Genomic DNA, 23977 nt, shown 5'->3' on the forward strand with positions numbered 1-23977 from the left:
CCTAAGGGACTCCCCTCAACCCCAAATGGAGATCTTATTAAACAGCTGATTTGGAATGTGCTTAGAAACTCAAACCCTTGAGTTATTCATGAAAGACATACATGAGGACTTCCAGTGTCAGAACTTCCAGAGAGATCACCTAGTCAAAGCAGCTTTTAGACAGCAAATGAAACCTATATTCAAAGTTCCCAAGGATTATATTATTGCAGGAAGAGCCAACATACTACACATTATTTAGGTATTTGCAGACGATAGCAAATACCTTAAACTCCATCTAAATTGATATGAGTGGAAACTGGAATAAGAACCTGCACCTGCCTAACAGACATTGGTAATGGAACACTGACTTTGTAAAGCAAAATGCTGAGTAAGCAGTGGCTGTCCCTAAAAAACCGTAACTTAAACTGAATCTTAAATCTGTGTCTATTTTGAACATATCATAGTAAATTTACCAGGAAAAAAAGCAAACATAATGACAGGTATTGAACTAGGCATGTAAAGACAAGCTGATTTTTTAAGTCTTGGGCTGTATTTTCTTAAAATTCATTCTCTTCTGTGGTTAACACCCTCTATTTTCTTCCTAGGTAAAAATTTCACAGTAAAATCTGACTGACAGCTACCATATAAAAAGAAGTTCTTTAAACAGTCAGTGTTAGAAGTGCATAGCTTCTGATGTCAAAACCTTCAAGTAATATTAGATTTCCAGAAATCTTCCTATTTGTCATAAGTAGGACCTGTCAGGTCATCCTCCACGTCATCAGTTATCCCAACCTCACAAAAATGTTTCATTGCCTGCTAAAAAGGCTGCTCAAAATAATAAATTAAACAATGTATGTCTGCACTAGTCTGGTTCTCAAATTTCTTCTTCTCCCCTCCTTCACAGAGGAAATATTGTTCATAGTTAAATTTAAATCATTCCTACCTGTAACTGGAAACTATCTATAAGCACATGACATCCAATGAATTGGCATTCAGGGTGGGATTCACCTCACTGTAACTTTGAAAATCTGCATCTCAAGTAATGATGTTTCCTCTTTTTATTAATGTGCCATAAGAAGTAGACAAATATGACAATTCACTCCATTTGACACCTGGATTCTGGGATTAATTGTCTGCTGGAGGTCTATCTCTGTTAAATCAAGCTGGCCTATAAACTAGGTAACAACTTAAGACTTGACATCTAAGTTGTAATTCTTCAAAGATAAAAAAGGATTTATCTTGCCTAAATTCTATCAGGTTACTGTAACTTGTTCACACAGACTAACCTTAAAGCCTTTTGATGCTGCTATATGGGCAGCAGTCCAACCCTCTTTGTCAGCATGGTTGATGAGATCTGCAGAAACAACAGGCTTTACTCTACTGCTATAGTCATCTTCTCTCTTCTCCAAATCAAAGTAGTCTAAATTAGGCTCTGCATCCATCAAACAGTTCCCATCGTTCGGCTCCCCATAGTACATAAGGAGCTTGAGACTTTCAACATTACCAGAATCCACTGCTGCATGAATTGGTGACCAGCCATCCTAAAAAAAAACAAAATCGAAAAGCACACTGCCACCAAGCACATAGAAAAATGTTTGTAGACTTGTATCAGCAAAGAATCTGAATGGAAGGCTCGGCCTGGAAATTAAGAAGACAAGCAAGAGTGACATAATAATCCTCTGGGAAAACAGAGTTGCTTGTATGTGTTTTGGGTGGAAGAGAGGGAAGAAAATGTAACAGAAAAAAAATTTACAGTTTTCTCCAAGGACAGTCCAACAGATGAAGTCTTCAAAATTTTTAGAAAAGTCTAAGTGATACAGTGCTTACATGCTGTTAGTAAACTGCTTCCTTCCTGTGCATCAAACAAAAATTATTCCAACTATCAATAGTTTCATGCTGCATTGATACATTTATTAGTCAGTTTCACTGTTTTGACATCACAACTTTCTCTCACTGCAAGTCAAATTTACTTTCCAGATGCAAAATAAATGAATCATAAAAAATTTAGTGTAATAATTATAGGAGGAGTAGAACGTTCTGTGAAGCTACTACTCTTTGTGCTGTATTTTGGGATGGCCTAAAACCCACATTTATTGTCATGAGAATCTACTGACATCAGACTTTAAGAAAAACTTTAGAAAAGCACCTGAAAAAGGCAATATGTAGGTACTGATTTTGAGACAGTCCTCTTCCCTTTCTCCTCTAGATATGACTTTTTTTTTGCCATATTCTGCCATTTGCGATATATGAAAGTTTACAAGACTGGCAAGAAAGTTTTGGGGTGTTGTCCCTTCAAGGACAACAATAAGGCACTCTAACATAAAAAGTGGAAGCAAAATCCCTATCTCCACTTCTCCACCTTAAAAATAAGCCAAAACAGAAAAGTTTCATTTTACAAATCCAGTGCTGGAGAAAAGTTGCAGCAAATTGCCGGTGGAATCTGAAATACGTCAAATGCTGTGAAAGTCACATCATTTAGGAGATTTTAGACAATATACAGTTTAAAAACCCCAGAAAGTATGATGAAAATAACAAAATACTGATTTCAAATTATTTGGCTTATTCCAGCTTTAAAGAAAAGTTTAAATAAATATTTCAATGTTAATATTCAGTACTATACAAGGTACTTTAACTTTACAAACTATTTTAACTTACACTGGTTTTTACTGTTCGATCTGCTCCACCTTCCAACAATAGCTTAATACAATCGTTATTTCCATTTTTACAGGCCAGGTACAAAGGTGTCTGTCCTCTTTCAGCAGCATGGTTAATATCAGCCTGATACATAATTAATAATTCTGCACATCTACAGCAAACAATAAAGCAATAAAATTGTCTTATGTTAGACATCCAACACCTCTTTATAACTTATGACATTTAAATATTTTAAATATTGATTTTACAGATACAGATCTACCTGTGATCAACCCATATATACAAGTATAAAGTATAATTTTGTACACATGTATAAAGACAGGTTACTTTCAACATGTAAATCTTAAACTACTGTAACTGCATTTAAAAACTGTGAATGTAAAACACTGAATTTCACAAGACTGATGAAAACTTGATGACAGCTGCTTAAGAAAAACATTCAGCTGAGCAAAAAAAGAAACATTTCTGACTACTGATATTTAAAATAGATTTAAAAAGAAAAGGGAAAAAATAAAATGAAGGACTACCAGCAAAATGGACATTTGTCTAGGAAAGTAACCTGGTGGAGACAGCGAGACAGCTGTGGCAGTACCTACCATTCAGATCCCTGAATGGAGGCTACTACAGAAGGATGGCTTGGGGGGTATTGGTGGCAGCTACTGGGTTATGGAAGATGGAAGACTAAATGGACTGCTGAAGAGCAATTAACTTGAAGCTGGCATTCAGATCCAAGATCTTGTACTTCCTCACAACCCTGTAGCAGTAGGTTCAGGTTTTTTCCCAATTCTTGTGCCAGGGTTGGCTACCTTTCCCTTCCCTAACCCAGCTTTTCAAGAACACTTAAGACCTCAGAAAAATCTTAATGCCAGTCAATTCACTCTGCAGTTCAAACAAGCACTGTTAATAAAGATAAGTTCCCAGCTCTCCAGCTCTGTATTTATCAGTCCATAAAAATAGAAAGCATATCAACAATAAAGCCTCAAAGCAGTTAACGCAATGCCAAATAACTACTGATTAGGAGATCACTCTGTAACAAAACTATGACAAAATATTTAAAACAAGGTAAGGTACACATAAGAATGTAAGGATATAAGAAATTACATACTAAAAAAAAAATCACAATTATTTAAGAAAATTGCCTTTTGATAAGTTTCTATTCAGTCAGAAAATCAGTTAAGTTCAAGGTAAAATGCACAGTTTTAGAGAAGAGTAAAACAGATAGCATTGATATGAATTACTTAGCTATGCTTTCCAAAAATGCTCAACTGAACAGAAAAAAAATACAAATAAAAATAATGTTCTGCCTCAACGAATGTTAGGCATACATCCTAACCATACAGTCACAAAAATCATCTTAAGAAGGGCTCATAACAAGACATTTCCATACAGCAAATCCAGACTGAGTTTTAAAGTCTGCTAGGTTACAAATAACTGGTTTCGTGTTTTACATTGTGTTTGGTGAATCTCGAAAAGCTACATTGACTTTCCACCTCAAGTTCAGGGAACTGGCCTGGACAACATGGGAAATTATTCTGGAAGTTTCTCCTAAAACCAGTTACTGATCTGGTGATTTACTAGACTAGCCACAAAAAAATAGAATTTTTTTTCTGACTACATAACTAGAGTTAGAACAACAGTATTGTCTTGGCTCAGGAACAAGGTTAATAAAGATGTCACAGGGGACTGGTTAGCAAGTCTATGACAGACACCTCATGTGCAATTGAGAGCAGGTTAGTGCTGTCATTAACCCTGCATTAGGAGACAGACAATACTGTTGCCCCAAATTCCACCTATTACAGATTTTTTTTTTTCTGCTCCTGAACTTTGAAACAATCAACAAATCAAACAGCCTGAACCATTTGTAGTCTCCCTGACATTTCTGGCTAGCCCTGTCATTATTCCATGCTCAATTTTGCAATTCAGTTCATGTTTAGTATCTAGAAAAGTAAAAGCAAAAAAAAGTGTTTAGAGATATCATATTACATAACTCTAAGGCAAAAAGCATATAAAGCCTGCAATATCACAGCACAGCAGATGACACACAGCAAAGTGTTGTGAGGGTAAGTCAGGGAAATAAATAGCTTCCTGTTTAAATGAAGTGTTAAGGTATTTATTTTAGTGAGAGAATATGAAGGGTGTATTTTGGGTTTGTCTTGTCAAGTCACACATATTTTTTACAGATTTTATGCAAAACACTGAAACACTTAACTAGATACATATTTCTGTGCTCAAAACACCAAGTGGGCATCTGCTACCTCTGGAGTAAGACTTCTAGTAAAAAATAACCATTAGTTGATGAGCTTGAAATCTCTAAGAAGTGGCATGAATCTCTGAAGATTCTTATACACTCATGGAAGACAGTCAGAAGAACAGAGATCCCACTCTTCCTCAGTGTGGGGTCAGAGGCTATCACAGTATAACACTCAAAGATTGATTCCTGTGTGTGACTGTACTAGAGTAAAATCCTTAAAAATAACAAAATTTAAACTTCAAAAGAATCAGAAAGATTAAAAAAAGCAAAGATATGTAAAACAAAGGTAAATTCTGTAATAAGAATTCTTAGTAATTCTGTTTAAAGCCTTTTGAATTTGTAATAATTTTCTCTGGAAAATGTTGCTCTGGAAACAGTTATTTAATAGTTGCTTCCAACTTCCAGTTCTATTTCCTATGATTCTATGATATAAATTATTCTAATTACATTTTGAAAAATGTTTTTAGTAATATTATTTGACTTGTACATAATTTTCCGTTTTTCAAAGTTACTGATACAAAAAAACTTAAACCTTCAAAAAACCTTGTCTTATTGTGTTAGGTATTTGATCCTATATCACTAAGGAGAAAACTCAGATGTTCTTTTGCCTCTGAATATGATACTCATATTTTCTATGCTTGAAAAAAATCAGTGCAAAAATTATTTCCTTCTTCCTTTCTCTGTTAATCCCATACTATGGCTGATAACGCAAAGAAAATTAAGAAATTCAGAGGTATCGTGCCCGTGTAGACCAGTACCACACTGTAATTGGTAAGAATACTTGTTCAGCAACCTTAAGAGCTGAAATTGGAAACAAAACAAATAGAAAATATTCAAACCAGAATGGCCTAAGAACATGAATTTAAGTAGATGCTTTCAATAACTTATAGTTAAATACATAAGAATGCAACAGTAATGTAATGAAAAAAGTATATAATGTAAAGAGAATATAAAATTGAGTAACAGCTGACAGGCAAAATCTTAAAGGCTTCACTTACTTGACATGTCCCTTAGCAACTGCTGAACACAAGGGTGTAAAGCCATTTTTATCAGCAGCGTCAACTTGTGCTTCTGCAGTCAGCAGCAATCTCACACAGTCTATAAATGGAGCAAAACCATAGAATGAATCAACAAGAACAAGTGGTTAAAACTACCAGAGGCTAAAGTCTGCTCAAGGGGCAACAATCAGCCAGTCTTTTGGACTACACATCACACCTTAGGGGACTGAAATAAAAGCTCAGGAAGAAGTTTGTAGGAGAGAGATGAGAATTGTCTCCCGGGGGCATCACCACCATTTTGCAAAAAGGGTTTGGGTTGGGTTCTGCTGGGATTCAAATAAATGCCCACTACAGGCAACTCCCACAGTATTAGCTATTTTACCTCCAAAGTGGGGGATCTGAATTATCCAGGAGTCCCTACAGGCATCACTGCCTACTGGCACTTGTGACAAATATGACAGCCACAGGGGAGATGTTCACAAGCCACACATAACTCAAGCAACACGCCGGCCAGTCTTGTTTTAGGACACTTTGACTTGTGATTGCGATGACAAATAAAATAAGCTGACAAACTCAAACCTCCCCAAACCATTCCCATTCATATAGTTCCAAAATGACATCCTAAAAATAGTACCAGCCTGATTCCATCATCCCTACAGCTAATTTAAGATAATTAATTACATAGTAATTAGACTGCTTTTCATCCACAAATTGGAATATCATTTGATGCAATTAACTTTGAAGAAAACAGTTGATCTGTTCCTCATTCTTGAAATTGGCTCCAGACCAAAATAAAACAAGTCTTTTGTAATTGAAACTACTACTTGGAAAATAAGCTCAGCTACAACACCAATTATAAACTCCTGACCTGATTTCTGAGCAAGCTTAATGCATGCTGTTCCAGCACTCGGTAAAATCCTGAAGCCAAGTTCTGCTAGTGAAGTTTAACTCTAGGTATCAGAAACATTTATTAAGAACTACTTGGATATCAGAAAAATATATTAAGAACTACTTAGAAATCTGACCGGTCTAAACAATTCTTCAATGTATTTACTCCCATTACAATTTTTTCAAATACTAGTACAGATGTCATGGAGTTGATTGAATAAATAATTTAACATTAAGAAGCAGGATTTTAAAATATTCTAAGTTATTATTTTATAAATTAGGATTCTTTACTTTTGAAATAAGTAATCTGACATGAAATTTGTTGTTGTTGTAAAGTTGGTTGTCACAGTAAGTTACCAGGACTTGACCTGTAATTTTTTTTTAAGTCATAAAGAAACTCTCTGTTAACTAACTTACCAAGTCCTTCCAATTGTAAGATAGTACCACTTAAAATGAAGTTATCTTTTCATTCACTTTTTAACACAAAAATACTCTGCTAAGAATGACCTTTTTTTCTTCTTTCCATTGTCAATCCCAGTCCTGTATTAAATGATTAACTTGAAAATACAGATTCCTGCTTAACATCCTAAAATACTTCTAAAGTTTATGAGGGATGTTGAAAAAATTTTCACCTAGCAGTTTCAAGTATTTGGCAGGAATACTCTGCTGTTTGTTCATAAAGCATATGTTAGCCATGCAAAAGCCATGAACACACAGAACAAGACCACCTTTCTAGAAAGGCATGGTTAATTCACACGTATTGATTGGCAGATCATTCAGGTGGTAGCTTATGTCTGTAAAAATACTGTTTCTGATGAAGCTTATCTCTGTGAAAATACTGCTTCTGAAAAGAGCTTTTTATTCTTAGGTGTAAGTGTGACCATGAGGAAATACAGCTACTTTCACAAGGCAGAACACGTGAGCTAGTAAGCTCTACGTGACCTGTTCTGGTGGCATATCAAGTGAAAGAGCAATTATCTCCAAGAAGCCTGGGTTTTCTGGGTGCACTTTTTACTGGGATTTGGAGAAGGGTAATTTGGGTCAATCCAGGCTCATTCACTCCAGTTCACACTGGTCTGCCATAGAAGTAATCAGCAGTGTGGAGTACTAGGTGGAAGGGTAGGCACTAGACAGACATTGGTGCCACTAGGTCAAAAGTTTTGGTCAAAGCAAAAGCAAAACATGGAAGCAAATTAGGACAAACACCTGGAGACTTTACTGCTCTCCTCCACAGCTGGGTAGTTAGTTCTTCCAGAGTGTTGGCAAACATCATGCAGATACATCCGGTGGCTTGACAAAGCTGACTCCATGTAGCTGTATGTTTCTGCACCTCACTCCTTTCTACTTCCCATATTCCAGTTTTTTCCTATCAATCAGGGTGCCACAGCCTCCAAATACTCAGGATAGAAGAGAATCGATTACACCATAAATGCATATGATTAGCACATAGCTGAGTCCAAAGGATATTATTTTCTCCACATCTCTTGGATTCAGAAACTCTTACTGTTTAATTTTGTCTTTCTCAACCTCTTTATGGCAGAGAACAGTCAGGATTTGCAACATCATAAAGCTATGGAGATCTATCAGCTAAGAGAACTACTGTTACTAAGTGTACAATAGACCTGAAGTGGCTCCTTCTTTGCTAATGGTCAAACCAAGACAGCCTGATAAAACAACCTGTTCAGCTATCCCAAACTAGTGGTTAAATAATGAAATTAACAGTTTCCTCATGTCCATTCAAATACAAAGAAAACGTATATTTTTACATTAATTTCTCTCAGACCTACAGAATTAGGGATAGTGTGTGGTGGAAACAAAGCATCTGCTATTAACTTCATGTGCTGGAAAAACCCTCTGCGGCAGCTCTCAAAAGGCAACTGTTTCCAAACAGGAAAGCTAAACATTTTGCAATTAGGACAGATTAGGACAGAATATTTCAGTGCTCTTTTCTTGTGTAACTCAATTTTTTCTACAGAATGGGCTGAGAGCATATAACAGCTGCTGCCACCATGCTGGTTACAATGTGCTCTACCACTCTCAAGCTATCTACACATCTCAAACACTGTATTTCTTCACTGGAAATGTGTGGGGATCATTTGCTTTCCACTCTTCTCAGAATCTCCCAAACACGGTGTTTCTGAAGGGAAGTACTCATCATACTTGCTTTTATCAATTCTAAAGTTACTATTTTTTCTGGTGAAATCTTCTCCAGGAGAAACAGGAAAATCTGGTTAGTTGACTTAAAAATCTCAAAATCCATTTAGTCACTAAGTCCACTTTAAAAATATTCTCAATAAATTAAATCATGGTGTGATCACCCACAAGGATAGGCTTGTGTTAAGTCTTATGGTTAGACTGAACAATCTGAAGGGTCTTTTCCAACCTAAGTGATTGTATGGTTCTAAGGAAAAAAAACCCTCAGAAACTTACCATTGGCAACACTACTCAAGACACTGAAAAATCTGAACAATAAACTATTTTATCCTGAAATGACACCAGTATCATTTCTTTCCACCTGGCTGGTTAAGAAAAGGTATTAGAAAGGACTTTAAAAAATATTTATTTCTATACACCCTTTCTTAAGCCTATATAAGTAACTTCTAAAAACAAGTCTCCACTTTGAATTGCTACATATATCCATTCACTTGAGAACAAACTACAAGTAATGAAAAAGGACTATATAATAAAGATAAGCACAAAAATCTTTCTCCCAAAACATTATAAATCTGTAACTTTCAATTTTCATATAATTTATTAAGGAGACATCAACACTGCTGTTGTGTGATTCTCTCATTCAGGATTCACACAATACATTTAGTTGCTGAAATGTGATGATTTGTACAACAAAGTATTTTTCACATCCTGTCAACTATAAATAGAAGAGCAACACTATAAACTCTGTAATATAGTTTTTATCTCAGAAAATAAAAGATACTAAACAATTACAGGGTGCATATGCATATGTTTGGGTTTGTTTTTGTGTTTTCACAATTCTGTCATGTGTCTTTCTTATTTGACATTTTGACAATAAAACAAGGAATCAAATTGCCTTTGCTGCCAGTAAGAGCTGCTCAGTAACTGTAACTGAAAATCAGGGTATTTGTTTTGAAGCAATTTTAGAATACAAGACGAGTAAAGAAGAGTTGGGTCAATTATGGTTGCTGACAAACATTAGCAATAAGAAATGGATGTAAGCTTAGATGAATACACCAAACACCCATTCAGTGAGGGGAGAATAATAAATCCACACAATATAATTACCTTGGATTCTTAAAACTGCAGATAACAAGTTGAAAAAAGGAAAAAAATCACCAAAGTTAAAAAAAAAAATACCTTTTTTCTATTTTAAAGGTCTTGGCAACAAAAAAGAATCTCAGGTGAAAAGGCCTGGATGTTTCTAAAAAAAAAATACCTGTAGCACCCAGGAAGCAAAGAAGAATACACCATTCTGAGCAAAGGGAAAATTCCTCCTCTATGCCTGGTAGCAAAATTAACCCTGAACATGTCAGAAAAATGTACATTATCTGCCTATCTGTGGATTTTGTATCCTAACTTTAGTTTTATTTTTAAAATACTTGAGAAAAATTATGAAATAGTCTCTCTAAGTGCTATTTGGAACACGAGATCAGGGTTTTCTAATTGTGCCACTAACAAATATTTTGTTAAATAAAACCACAAAGTACTCTTGAAAGTAGTGGCTTTAATGGGACTATGTTCCTCCTTTGACTCTGAAATAAAATTTTGACTTTACTAAAAATTAATGGAATATTTGCCATTTGCATCGCTTTAGTATTCATTTTTAGTATCCAAAACAGCATAGTGATACAACTTGAAATATAAGAATCTGGAAGGTTTTACATAGGTAGAAAAAGCTATCATAATGTGCACTGTACTTTTAAAAGAAACTGCTGTTTGAGAGCCTTGTGTTAGAAGTCTGAAAATTATTGCTTGGAGTTTGTATTCATGAAAGTCGTATCTCTAGTAACATACGTGATGCATTTCATAAATATATTCATAAAATACGAAGACTGACTGTTGAAAGGTTCAGAAATGCTACTTCCTCAATACAGAGGAGGGTTGGGGTCATGAGGAAAGGAAAAAAAACCTTTTCATTTTCGCAGGAGAGCCTAGGTAACAAATGAAGGCTATTTCATTTAGTTCAAAAATAAAGACAGCTCATTTTATTTCCCAAGTAACACACTATTCTGACACGATCTTCCATCCTTTTCACTGCTGCTGCAGAAGATCAAAACCCTGGTGATGACCTATTCTTTGCTGCTTAATCCCTGTAGAGGGAAGTTCTTTCTTTCAAGTTCCCATTGCTAAAAAAGATCTTTAGTTTCTCACAGAATATGGGGTGATAATATCTGGTAGCTTTTTATATGAAGGGAGTGGAGAAATAGAACAGATGTTCCTGCAGAATGCTACCAATTTTCTGTGTTTCAAACGCTGAGTTCAAAAATTCTGCCTCAAGAAGCATTGCTTATATATATATCATGACTTTGGTCATATAATCTATATATTTCATTTTCAATTTCACATTTTTAAGAAAAATGCATTTGACCTAACTGAATATTAAAAACTTAGGAAGTAAGCTTTCACTATTTTACATGGATGCCATAATAGACCTTAGTATCATTTACCTGTATGTCCATTCGTAGCAGCAGAATACAAGGTAGAATAGCCATCTTCACAAGAGTAATTAATGTCCAGTCCTTCTTCATTAAGCAGCATTGATAATAAAGTGACATTTCCCTGGGCAGCAGCTTGGTGAAGAAGGGTGGGCCTGCCACCCAGGGGGACAGGACCACCACTTGTTAACAAAGGGGTTAGGGAGGAAGACCAGCCTGTGAGTTAAAGCAACAGAAGTTAGAGACACAAATAAAGCACTGCCTTTTCTGTGTTCTTTTAAGAACTAAGAAGTATCTTCAAAATGCATTTATTAGTTTAGCAAAATTTTATGATGATGCTTTGTCTATACATTAGAAGGTCTTCTGAAGAATAAAATTTGCATTCAGGGGTGACACTTGTTAATACAAATGAACTGGACTTCACTACAAAAGGTCAATGTGAAACTTTTTATGAACTGTACTAGCAGCTGGATGTCTCAAAAAATTTTATATAATTGAAATTACAAAACTAACAGAAGTTTTAGGCAAGTTTTACTTTAAAAAAATCTTCCCAGCATATTCAAATAAAGTATCGACAGAAAAGTTTTCAAAACAAAGTACTCATTTTCATATATCATTTTATCCTCTTTATAGTCTTAATGCAAACTCTAGTATTATATTATAATAGTATATATTTAGTATTTATATAACTCACTTGTAATTACAAAGATAAATTGCACAGAGGGCCCTTAGTGACTTCAGGTGCCTTTCAATAAGTTTGAAAAAACATGTAGAAATCATTTACACAAACAATACAGAAGTAAATACATTTATTATTGAACTCCTCATTAAGGTAACATTCCTTTTACTCAGTGATATTTAACAATACATTATAAAATGCTCCAGTGGGAATGAATAACAGGTTATATAAAATTTATGTCTGAAAGCTTTGAAGTCAATCCATTAACAAAGAATATTCAATCCAAAACTCTGAAAGCTTAGGAGTTGTGGTTAAATGTTCTGCTGACTATTTGTCAGCTTAGGAGGGACTTTGTTAAGAATATGAAGTTTGCTGCATAAGGCATGGAATATTTTGTGCATTCCTCCTTGATCAAGGACTGCAAGAGAAAATAGGAGAAAGGTTGGGGTTTTTTTTTCATATGTTCACTATTACCTTTAGAAAACACGCATTCTATTTCTCTCTTGAATAAATAACTGTCTTCTATGGCCACAAATAGGCTACTATATGAGGCTGAAATCTGACAATACAAAGCAAGTTTATGCAGCTTTTAATGCAGTTTTGCAATGCCTGAGGCTGAAAAAGAGCTTTAGGGCTTCAGTTCCATTCAAGCTAAGTGCTATCCACCCTCCAACATCTTGAACTAGAGAAAGTATGCGGTAGCAGCACTACCATGCTGGGATGATCTGCTTCAGATTTTGGAAAACAAAATGAAATGCAGAAATTCCCAAAAGAATTCTACAGAAACAACAGACTGGGTACCTTGTAAGATCTCAATACATTTTAGTTAACATCAAGGCTTACACAAGAATTCATCACCTGAGCAGTACCCCTGAAGAATACATAGTTTGATTCCAGTTCAAAAAACAACAACAACAAAAAAAGCTTGGAGTATTTTCATATTTGTTTCTAAAGTAAGCTAAATTTGTCAATTTAAATTAAGTTTACTAGTTTAGTATCTAAAGGAAACAAATTTTCAGTATTTCCACAGTATTATTAGCTTCTTATTAAACTTACTTTTTTCGTATTCGCTGTAAGAAGTCATCACTGCAGCTATGAAGTTACCTTATAAATCCAAATTTAAGCCAATGATAAATTGTAAAACTAACTCCATACATCTTCTTATAACTTCAGTTCTGAAGCTACCTTCTGATTATTAATACTCTTAGTAATATTTAATTCTCCAATATTTTTATTCAGAGGATTTTGAGGGTTTTCTTAAGTTTATTAAAAAAACCAATAAGCAATATACAAAGTAAACTGTACCCTTTAAGTGGCAAAAAAATATATTACCTTCAACTTCCAACATTTGAGAACAGTTAACTCTTACAAAATTCCCTAAGGTTCAAAGAATAACTTTTGGTATTCCTTTCCATTGTGAAAGTGGTTTTATTTTTTTCAGCCTTTTGTTATTCTTTGAAACTAACTGTGCTGCACCTCTTGCTATACATATATTAATGTTTTTAAAATAGTACTTGTGTAGTTTTTACTGTCTTCTTTTGGCAGTTAACCGATAGTGGATATTGACAAGGTGGCACTACAGTTACTAAAATTCTTTATCTAAGTTACACTGGAATTATGGTTATATAAATATTATTTTGGGTTTCCTTTCCTTTTGAAAAAAGCACGATTTTTTAATGTAGTTTATTTGCTTGTTTGTTTGCTTGTTCTTAAAGCATCCTTAAGAGAAATGCCAAAATGAAAGGAATTTTTTAAAGTCACATCTTAATTTTAATTTCAGCTCCTTGAAAAGAAAAATATGTTGTTGCAATTCAGTGATGAAATTCGTTATACTAGGTTACCATTAAATGAAAACCTTCTACTGAAAAAGATACAAAAATAAGTAATAACATAAATATAACTTTACATTCTATTATCAATGTGAAGCAGTATAGTAAGATTCAATTCATCCAACAAAATGCACCAACATTAGAAGATACCAATAAATAAGGGACACCATTACAGATGCAAAAAGTTAGGAAATATGAAGCACCTGTGAAAGCTTGTAGGGCATGCAGTGATGAAGGGCAGAGGGACAGACAAAAACAGCTTCTGGCATCAGCTTCAGAATGTGAGATGGTTAATTTCAGAGCTTACATCAGTCCTTCACACCCCCCCCCTTCCCCCTGCCACACACACTTTTATCTTCAAAGCCAATTGTAAAGAGAGAATAAATCAATCATCATAGAAATGAGCAAAATAAAAAAAATATATGTCATTGAAGAGTAACACAGAAAGCACAAAACTAAGAAGAAAGTGAAAGCAGAAATCCCAGGGGTATGATAATCCAAATGCCTACATTTGTTTCCATTTTGAAGTCTTACAGACATTGAACTGTAGAAATCCAAACAGAGCAGAAGCATTTTGGCACGGATCAAAGGCTGCTGAAGTTAATGAAAACACTGTCACAGATTTTGAATCAGGCCATAAATGTTCATTGTAATGTCTCTATGTGCAGTCTGCTTAACATTAATGAAGGCCCATGTCTTTTCCTACCAGGGATGAAAAGAGCAACATGTGGTACAATAGCCCATCTCTAAAAGATATGACCACATTACTTTAGCAGAATGCCCGTGACAGGATCAGAGCGCCCATTTTAAGTTTGTTCTTAACAGTTCCTCTTCCTAGAGCCAAGACACTTCCTTACTGAAAATCAGGCTGTTGCTCTGTTCCTAAAGCAATCTGAGCTAACTAGGAAACTCTTAAAATTAATAATACTTTAGTGATTAGGTTATTATCAATTCTTTTGACTCCACCATAAGAAGAAACAAGCATGAATTAACTGACAAACAAAAAAATATAAAAATGAAGGATTCTGTCAATGTTCTTTAATATGTTAAAATTGTTTGGCACTGTTCTTAAAAATAGAAAAAAATTCTGATTGAAGCTCACTGCTTACTATACAATAAGAGTAAGATTTAACCATGCTCTGCTTTAACTGAATGTAAAATTGAAATTCTAAACATTTTCTGAAAAAAAGTAAATAAAACATATTAAAATCAACCAGATCATTAATAAAACTAACTGGTTCTGTGCCTAGAGGACATGAAAATGCAGATATGGGAAGGAAGTTTCAGCAGTATTTGTAGTTTGTTAGATGTTTCTCACCTCAAAAAAAGTCATACTTAAAAAAGAAGCTGAAAAAAGGGAATAAGTGACATGAATTCAGGTATTACTGACCACATTATCTTAACAAAATTAGTGTTATTAAATTTGATTTATCTTTCTATTTTCATATATATATTTAAAATATAATTATTTTCTTAGCATAAAATTTTGAAGGAAATGTTTTTCCATACTTGCATAACATCTGCTGCTCTAAATTTATTTAGTTCTGCAGTTTGCTAGAACATTTGGCCAAAATAAATTATATTCCCTTAAAAACATTAAAAAAATGAGATTAAAGAATAAATGCAATAAAATACGAGCATTATTTGGGGTAAAATAATATTATTATTTAAAATAATATTATCCTGAATATTTATTTGAATATTACAGATAAAGTTATTAAGGTTCTTTGAGCCTGTATGTAGCCAGTAAACTAATACTAAAATAACATCTCTATAGTAATAAAATAAAACTGCATACAGCTAAGTAGAGTTTAAGCAATCTTTCTTTGCAGACTATAGATCATGGGATATGTTTCCCACCTGCAATTGCAAATATTCCCAAAAACCAGGCTGACTTAAAAAGTACTAAGATCAAATGTTCAGAGCAAGGATTATAATGGAATTAAATCAACAACTATTTCCATGCCTCCCAAAAACAAGTGAAGGAAGTTAGAGAAAGAAAGCAATCTGAACACAAGCCAAAAAATTTTTAAAAAACTAACAATTTTTGCCAAAAAGTCCTATCTTTGAGAATTTTCTCTGAGAATGGTCACATATTTCATAAGAAACACAAATTAAATATTTGGGGGCAGATTCTGATTGAAAAGAATGATTGTTCTCCTAAGAAAATAGTTAATACCTCAAAGCACCAGCTCAAGCAAAAACAATACATGGGGTTATGAAGAAAGGCACTAGTAACTTCACTTTTAAGGTATAAGGCTTATTCTTCTAATGAATAATCAATAACTATCTTAAATGATTACCAAATACCAGATAATTAATGTAATACTAACTGTTATATACACCTAATTCATGCTGATAGGATTTGTGGAAGACAACGTCTTGCCTACAAAAACTATTCACTTAGAAGCTGACTTTTCCAGTAATTTGTTCTATGTTCATAAAATCTTAGATTTTGTTCTTGAAATCATTTTTAAATTATGTTATGGAGCCTAATAGCACTTGAAGGCAAATTAAGTTTGGAAAAGATTTAAATACTGGGAGACTAATGATCTATCTGACATGGCAACCAGACTCATCTTGGAATACGAATTTAAGATGAAAATTCAGGATGTCCCTATGAAAAACAGCAAACTAATAGGCAGTAATCAAATCCCAGTATTGTTGACTCTGAGGAGTAGTAGACAAAGGGAAGGATAAAATTTCTGAGCTCACATTTTTATGGCACAGTTCAGAAAGGAGAGAGGATTCTGACAGTATGGTGTGACAACTAAATGCTAGAAGGATGACCAGGTTACTCCTGATGCATGTAGAAAGTCTTCAGTGAAGTGGAATGGGAATAAAAATTGATTAATAACAGGAAACCTGGAATCTCCTATATATACACACTCAATTTTGCCACAGACTGTTTTTGGAATGGCTTCCCCAGGACTGGTGCTTGAGTTTAACTCACTTTTTAGTGGTGCAGCTACCAAGAGAAAGTGGTTGGTTACATGTTGGAAGCAGATTGGCTGCGCAGGGCTTTTATACCCTACAGACTATGATGCAGGGACTAGAGTTATGAGGGACTGAAGTACCATAACTGAACTGAGAATAACTGTTGAAAGCTTGAGACAATTCAAACATTCTTCAACACTGATGAAGGTCTAAAGTGTTCCGTAACTGTGTTCCTTTTTTTTTTTACTGCAGTGCAAGTCAAGCTAAAGAGGAGCTTCTACCTAATGTTCTAGTGCTACTGATCCCAGCAGGGAAATATGTTAATAAAAAGGTTTATAGGAGATCTATAATTCACTGAAACGTAGACCAGTATTGTCTTTGTTCACTTTAATGCCACCAAGAAGATTCCGTGAAGCTGGTGGCACATTAGTTAGTCCCCACCACAATGCAAAATGAGTAGCAGATACACATATTGACTCCAGATTTAAGATTATCAAGTTAGATTTTAACTTTTCAACAGCGAATTTGTGCCTATATTTGTTGAAGTAAACCTGTGAGATGCCATACATGAGTATTAACAAAGCCTACAACCAAAAAAAGATCTATAGAAAAACAGAAATAAAAAAGAAACGTATTCTACAGGCATGTAGTGATATATGGGAAACTGCACTGTTATACAGGCAATTACATGTATTAATGTGCAACCATCTACTGCTGTAGCAGAATACCATAGGCCCAGCTAAGCCCTATTTTTTAAAAGGGCATAAAACTCACAGAGCACAAAATACATATTCCATGGAAGATCACTTGCAGAGGTAATCAAAACATCATTTCAGACTGAGAAAGCATTTTGAAGTCCAAAATACTAGCATAACCAAAAATATATAAAATAAATTTTTAAAGGAATTTATTTAATAGACTATAATCTGCAGCTCACTTAATTTAAACATTAGTCCTCTTTATCTTTAAAAAAAGCCTTCAATATGGAGACTTCCTTGAGGAAGCAAACTAATTCATAACATTACTAAATCAGCAAAAGAATTCCCATGCCCCTGGAATGTGTAAAAAATATAAACAAAAATTTTAGCTTCTAAAAAGCAAGAAAGAGAAAGTTACAACAAGATAAAGCAAACAAGACATAAAAGAAAACCAAAACATTATTTTTGAGGGAGACAGTTTGTAGCATATCAATCCCTTTACCTGATGCTGTTACCAGGAGGCTGTCTGAATCACATGGTCTACAGGATGAAGCACTAACAGGGTTTATGGAGGAGCTACAGGCAATGGTGGTGGGAATGACAAAGGAATTTTCTGAACATGCAGGTTGGTTCAGTCCAGGGAAGTGGGAAGGCCAGGCACCCACCTGAGATGAGGCTATGGCTGGTATGGCACAGCCTGCAGGTGCCACAGATAAATCTATAGCAGGTTTTGGTGGCAGCTGAGGTGAGGACTTAGAAATAATTTCCTCATTTATTACCCTGATTCCTTGTGGTGAACTTGAAAGAGGTGAGGTCATGGTTTTGTTGTCAGTTTTTGCACTTGTATTTGGGGATCGATTACTATCCATTAAAACTTTAAGCTGTGGGTGTGGTGGAGAAGGAGCTTGTGAAAGCCCTGGTTTTTTAGGAGGAATAGGTGGAGGGTTTCCTCTGTCAATTCTTGATACACTTGGAGTCTTTAAAGTCACTCTACCGACTGGGGGGTAAGTGCCAACTTCCACTGAATGTGATGTCCCTGGCCGTGATGGAGCGCTACTCTGAGGGCTTGTAAATCTTGAAAGAACTTGGGTAACAGTATTCCGAGCTGCCTGCTTGGCAACTAGGTTGTCACGACTAGTAGGGGATACATCTCTTGAGGGAGGGCTTTGGGTTGTGTTTCCATTTTGGTCTTGATCATTTGTATTGGCCTGAAATCTAAATCTAGCTGCTTGGATTCGTGGATTTAGGCCTGGATGGCCAGCAGTGTTGGCAGATGGTGAATGCAAACTGTGTATAGATGAAGCAAGCGAGGAATTCTGAGCTGTGGCAGTTGGTGTGGTAGGGGTGCAAAGGGAATTACTGTTTGAAAAAGGGGAAGCGCTACTTGATAAATCAGGGGATGAGCCTGTACTCGGTCCATTTTCTTCAATCCTGTTTTGATTCTGTGCAAGAACAGGAGTTGTGGGGGGGACAAGCTCACTAGATGAAGATTGCCGATCAATGACAGGCTTCACAAACGCTGCATTGGCACACACATTCGTTTTTGTATTGCCAGACACTAGTGGGCTCACTGTAGAAGGCTTTATAGAGACAGTCAAAGGCAACTTCTTAGCATTTTCTATGCTACTGTCCATCATTACAGTATCTGTTTGACAGGCTACAGTTCTTGAACTTGGTTCTTCTGTTTCAATTGAAACAGAAACAAGACTCCTATCGCCATTTTTCTGAGAAAGATTAGCTTTACTTTCATTCTCCTTTTTTAGTTGTTCAATCATTTTGATCATTTTATCTCTTTCTTCTCTGAGGTCACTGGTGTGTGTTTCCTCTTTATGAAGTTTGGCACGCAACTGTTCTCTCTCTGTGTCAAACTCAGACAGCTGCTTTTCCATTTGAGCTTCCATTTGTGTACTCCTTTGTTTCTCAGCTGCAAGAGACTCCTCCAATTCAGTAGCCTTTTTCTTTTCCTCTTCAAATTTTGACATCACTTCTTCCAATTTCTGGGCTTCTTCTACAATTCTGCCAGACAACTGCTTACACTCTTTCACTAGCATCAATACTACATGCTTATTCTTTCCACGTTCTTCTTCAAGATGAGCAGATAGCTTTTTGTGCTCCAGCTCAAGATTCTGTAACTGAGATTTTTCCATTTCCAACTGTGAGAAAACATAGAATATAATTCTCATTAACAATTCTCATTTCATAATAACCTAGTATTAACCTGACATTGATATTTTAATCTTTGAGAGTGTGACTAAAATGAAACCAGGAAGGTGATTCATGATATCTAACGCAAGTGCATATAATCTTATACAAACAAAACGAAGAGAGCGCCATCTCTGAAGAGCAGTTCAGAAACTAAGTAAACTCTTTTACTTTCCTCCGTTGACAACAGAGAGACTCCCCAAAGTGGTTAAACACATCTCCTGATTGATGGAGCTTCCTGTTCTCCAGAAATTCGACATAAGACGTAACATAAAGTCATCTCAGTAAAGGAACCATACACAAGTAAGAGATGAGCTTTGCAAAGGATCTTTGAGGCCAGAAATGAAAGGGTTAGGTTTTATCTCTTCCTCCAGCTGAAGCAGATTAAGTCCATCATGAACATAATTGGTATCCTGTATCTTGTTTTAACATTTATAAATAAGACCAACTTTTTGGCACAAGCACAAATGTTTTCCTGTACTTACTAATAGTGGAAAGTCTCATTGACATCAGTAATGCATAAACTATGTTATAAGCTAGAATCAAAGAACTACCTACCAAAATGCAGATAATGGGTAAGAATAATTTTTCTCCTTATTCATATAGTCATTGACTCTAATTCATTTTGCCTACTGCTTATGCTTTTATTCACCGAACCTCTTCTAGGAAAGCAATGCAAAAATATGTAAATACACCATTTTAGAAAACATCTATGAGGAAAAAAATCGTTGTGGGAAATGATATCTACATTTTAAACATCATCTTGGTTTCAAATACTTCAAAGCCTGTTTAGCAGCATAGGGTATGGCATTAATAGCCATTGCTAATTAAAAATAAGGTATGGCATTATCAGTCATTGCTAAGCAAACTCTATCAGCAGCAACATCTCTTCAGTTCTGTTAATGAAAGTACAGCTGCAAATTAAATTAACAAGCTATTAAAATGACACTGTGTTTAGGAATGGTCCCAATCATAGTTTACAAGTGAAAAAAAAACCCCTTATTTTTTTCTCAATGATTTCATTGTGTTTTCAAAGGATATAACAGCATTTGCATGATTCACTAGCATTTCAAAACAAGCAGAGCATACAACCATTTCTTTATTTGTTAAAATAGGTTCAAAAATCATGGGAAATGTATACAATTTCTAAAGCTTTGAGATGTAGAAAGATTACAGCAAAAATATTTTTTGTCAAAACTTTCTATACTTTGTTATGCTGCTATTTTGTTTTCAGATGAAGTTCTGGTTCTATTAATTAAGTGTTGTGAAATTACATTACTTCCAAATAATTACAAACAGATTTTCATATATAAGTGGCATGAAATCAGCTTACCATACTATTATAATACCTTATTTGTAAGCATTGCATCTAAATGAAGGATCCCTAATATAAATGTAAATCCTCTATTTGATTTCAAAATACAAAAGCAGCATTATTTTCTCATTTTACATTGTCTCCTATGTGTCTCTCCCTCTTGTTCTTCTTTTGGCTGCATCATCTTGGATAGGAAAATCCTCTGAATATTTACGCAGTGTTTTTTTCCTTTAGATGACAGATTTGGAACTAGCTACAATTATTTATGAGTTTATGAACTAGCTAGAACCTGATTTTTGAAAAATGCACTACATGCTTACACTGTATCATATCAGTAATAAAAACATCTGGAAATGTGTCCTAGAACGATTTGAAAAGGGGTAAAAAAGGATACTGAGAAAAAAAAGCGTCCCTCAAAGAATTAACCAACAAAGGCTGGCCCTTCAAAGGTGAGAAACAGTATGCCTTGTAAGAAAATGCTGAGGAAGCTTGGCTTGCATAGTTTAGTGAAAAACAGATAAAGGGATAATCTAACAGCAACCTCATTTTGAAGGGCCCTTACAGTGATAACAAGAGTCAAATTCTTCTTGGTAATGGTAGGTGGAGCTCCATAATAAAAGGTTATAGAAAAAAAACCTTGCCCTTTGAGAGGCTCAGTCTTGGAAAAGAGTTCTTCACAAGGACACCAGTGCAGAAAAGCTGCAGTATTGCCATTCCTGGGGGTTTTCATGACTAAGCAAGACAAATTCACAGATGACCAGATGTACTGATGATGATAATCTGCTTTAAGCACAAGGTTAGACTAAATTACACCAACAGGCCCTTTCCAACCCACACTTGCCTTTCTTTGAGCATGCATCCCAATACTAACTCCTCTGCAAACTCTCAACAAATCAAGAACTGTCACTTTGATGATCTCTTTTGCGTTCCCAGGAAAACTCAAAATTAATTTTCACAGCAGCTCCAAGAAAAGCATTCAAAGAGCTGGAAGAGGATGGAGACTTAACACAAACAGATGACATTTGAGAATTAGATGTTTGTATATGGTGAGCTATGACTTACAGTCCTTTGTGCACCTCCTTGATTTTTCTACATTTTAGTGTATTTTTATGCCTTGATTTTTGTGATCAAATAAAAATTTTATTCATAGAATACTTTCAAGGTAATTATATTCATAGATATTAAGTCCCCCCCAGAATAAGAGTTCAGTCTGAGTCTGTTTGAAGTTCAGTAATACCCAGAGAAAATAAACACAGCTGTACACAGACTTCATTATTTAGAGTGGGACAGTGAAGCAATTCCAAACACAAAGGCAGGGGCACTACACATTTAGAGAAGGAGGAACCACTCTTGGAGGAAGGGGTGCAGCTGGCTTGTATTTACGTCACATTTGTCTAGGCTGATTTCTTTTCCTTATACTGTGTCACGCTACTTTGTTGAACATTTTTTTAAGTCCCTCAAAACACCTTCATTACCCTCTTCAACAGAAGGATTTGAGAGATGAAGAAGAGATAGAAATGTGGAACTAAGGGAAGGTAAATGAATGAATGGTTTGTGAATGAATGGAGATGGCTGAGAGATACATCATCCACACCCACAGATACACCACAAACCCACAGAGTTTAAGAGTGTCCTGTATTAGAAATTGCATTTCTAATGGAGCTTAAAAGAGGAAGATGTAAGTTCAGTAGAGAGTCATGCACACAGCTGCTCAACACTATGCAGTTTGTTTTCAAATCCTTAAAATTAAGAATTAAAGAAAAAAAAGGCTCATGTATTCTTCTAGGAAGCAAAAGACAAAACCATCCTTTCCTGTACAAACAGACAGAGATATAGACTTTGGTAAAAAAAAGACAAAAAAGAGGACAGAATTTGAATTTACTTGTTAATACACTGACATAATCTTAATATGTGAGCCTATCTTAGGTTCATGTATCTGTGCTTATGATAAAAGCCAGAGATAGATGAAGAATTTACGTACAAGAAGAGACTTGTGGCCATGCACTCAAACAAGAAACTAATTCAACTGTCCTGGCTGATGTGTCAGGGTTTCTCCCAATATCCTTTTTCAGACAGAACAAGTAAGCTTGCTTGCCCTTTCCTATTTTTCTATTTACTGAAAAAGCATATGAGAAAGAAAATTAATACTTAAGAGTTCTCAGAAAGAAGTGCAAGGTATGTACCAGTAACAGTTCACTCCACACTAAACTGTTTGAAGACTTACATGTCATACATAAAGTTTAGCACTATTCTCTTCTTTTTAATCTGTTTTCCTGAAGTTTTAACAGAGCAATGATGCTTAAACTAAACTAAACAACAGAGCTAAAGTAACAACAAAATGTTTACTGGTTTAATTTAAGCATGTATTTCCAGCAGCTTCCAGTACTTTTGCGTCCATGTTTTTTCCCAAAGAGCAATCATTACCAAAATCAATTTTATGTCAATTGTCTTAGCATGTTTTTTGTTTGGGGGTTTTAAAGTCAATAGAAAACAGTCACCAAAAAGCAGTATCACAGCAGTAGAAGACATTCTATCCATCTTATACCCAGTGAGGATGATTAAACACATACAGAGCATTTTTTTTCTATTTATTCAAAAATATCTTGTCTAGATTAATCTGTTATATGACTGTTTCCTCTCTTTCCTCTCAGAAACCCTCCCCCATCAATATATTAATTTTTAGCTAGGTTTTAGGAACCTTAGCTTACATATTGGTGAAATACATGCAACCAACCATTCACTTTCAAAATGAAAGCTGTTTTATTGTCAATATGGCAGTTTTTTCTGCAACATACTTGTTCCAAAAGAATTTTCTTTTTTACAGCAAATGTTCTAAATATGCAAAAAAGTATTTTTAGAGTTATAAATCATTTTTACTGGTTTATGAAATAGAGCCACCTAATATAAAATTCAAA

General features: G+C 35.0%; 1 protein-coding gene across 1 annotated transcript in view; it reads right to left on the minus strand.

Moving 5' to 3' along the window:
• The window catches only part of CTTNBP2 (cortactin binding protein 2), an 81642-nt gene that overhangs the window by 26867 nt on the left and 30798 nt on the right, over positions 1 to 23977 (minus strand). The window contains 5 exon segments of the mRNA XM_048300200.1: positions 1266 to 1520; positions 2635 to 2785; positions 5884 to 5983; positions 11415 to 11618; positions 18048 to 19698. Of these exon segments, the coding sequence (XP_048156157.1) occupies positions 1266 to 1520; positions 2635 to 2785; positions 5884 to 5983; positions 11415 to 11618; positions 18048 to 19698 (2361 nt within the window).

This window comes from Corvus hawaiiensis, chromosome 4 (genome assembly GCF_020740725.1).
Source record: "Corvus hawaiiensis isolate bCorHaw1 chromosome 4, bCorHaw1.pri.cur, whole genome shotgun sequence".
NCBI lineage: Eukaryota > Metazoa > Chordata > Aves > Passeriformes > Corvidae > Corvus > Corvus hawaiiensis.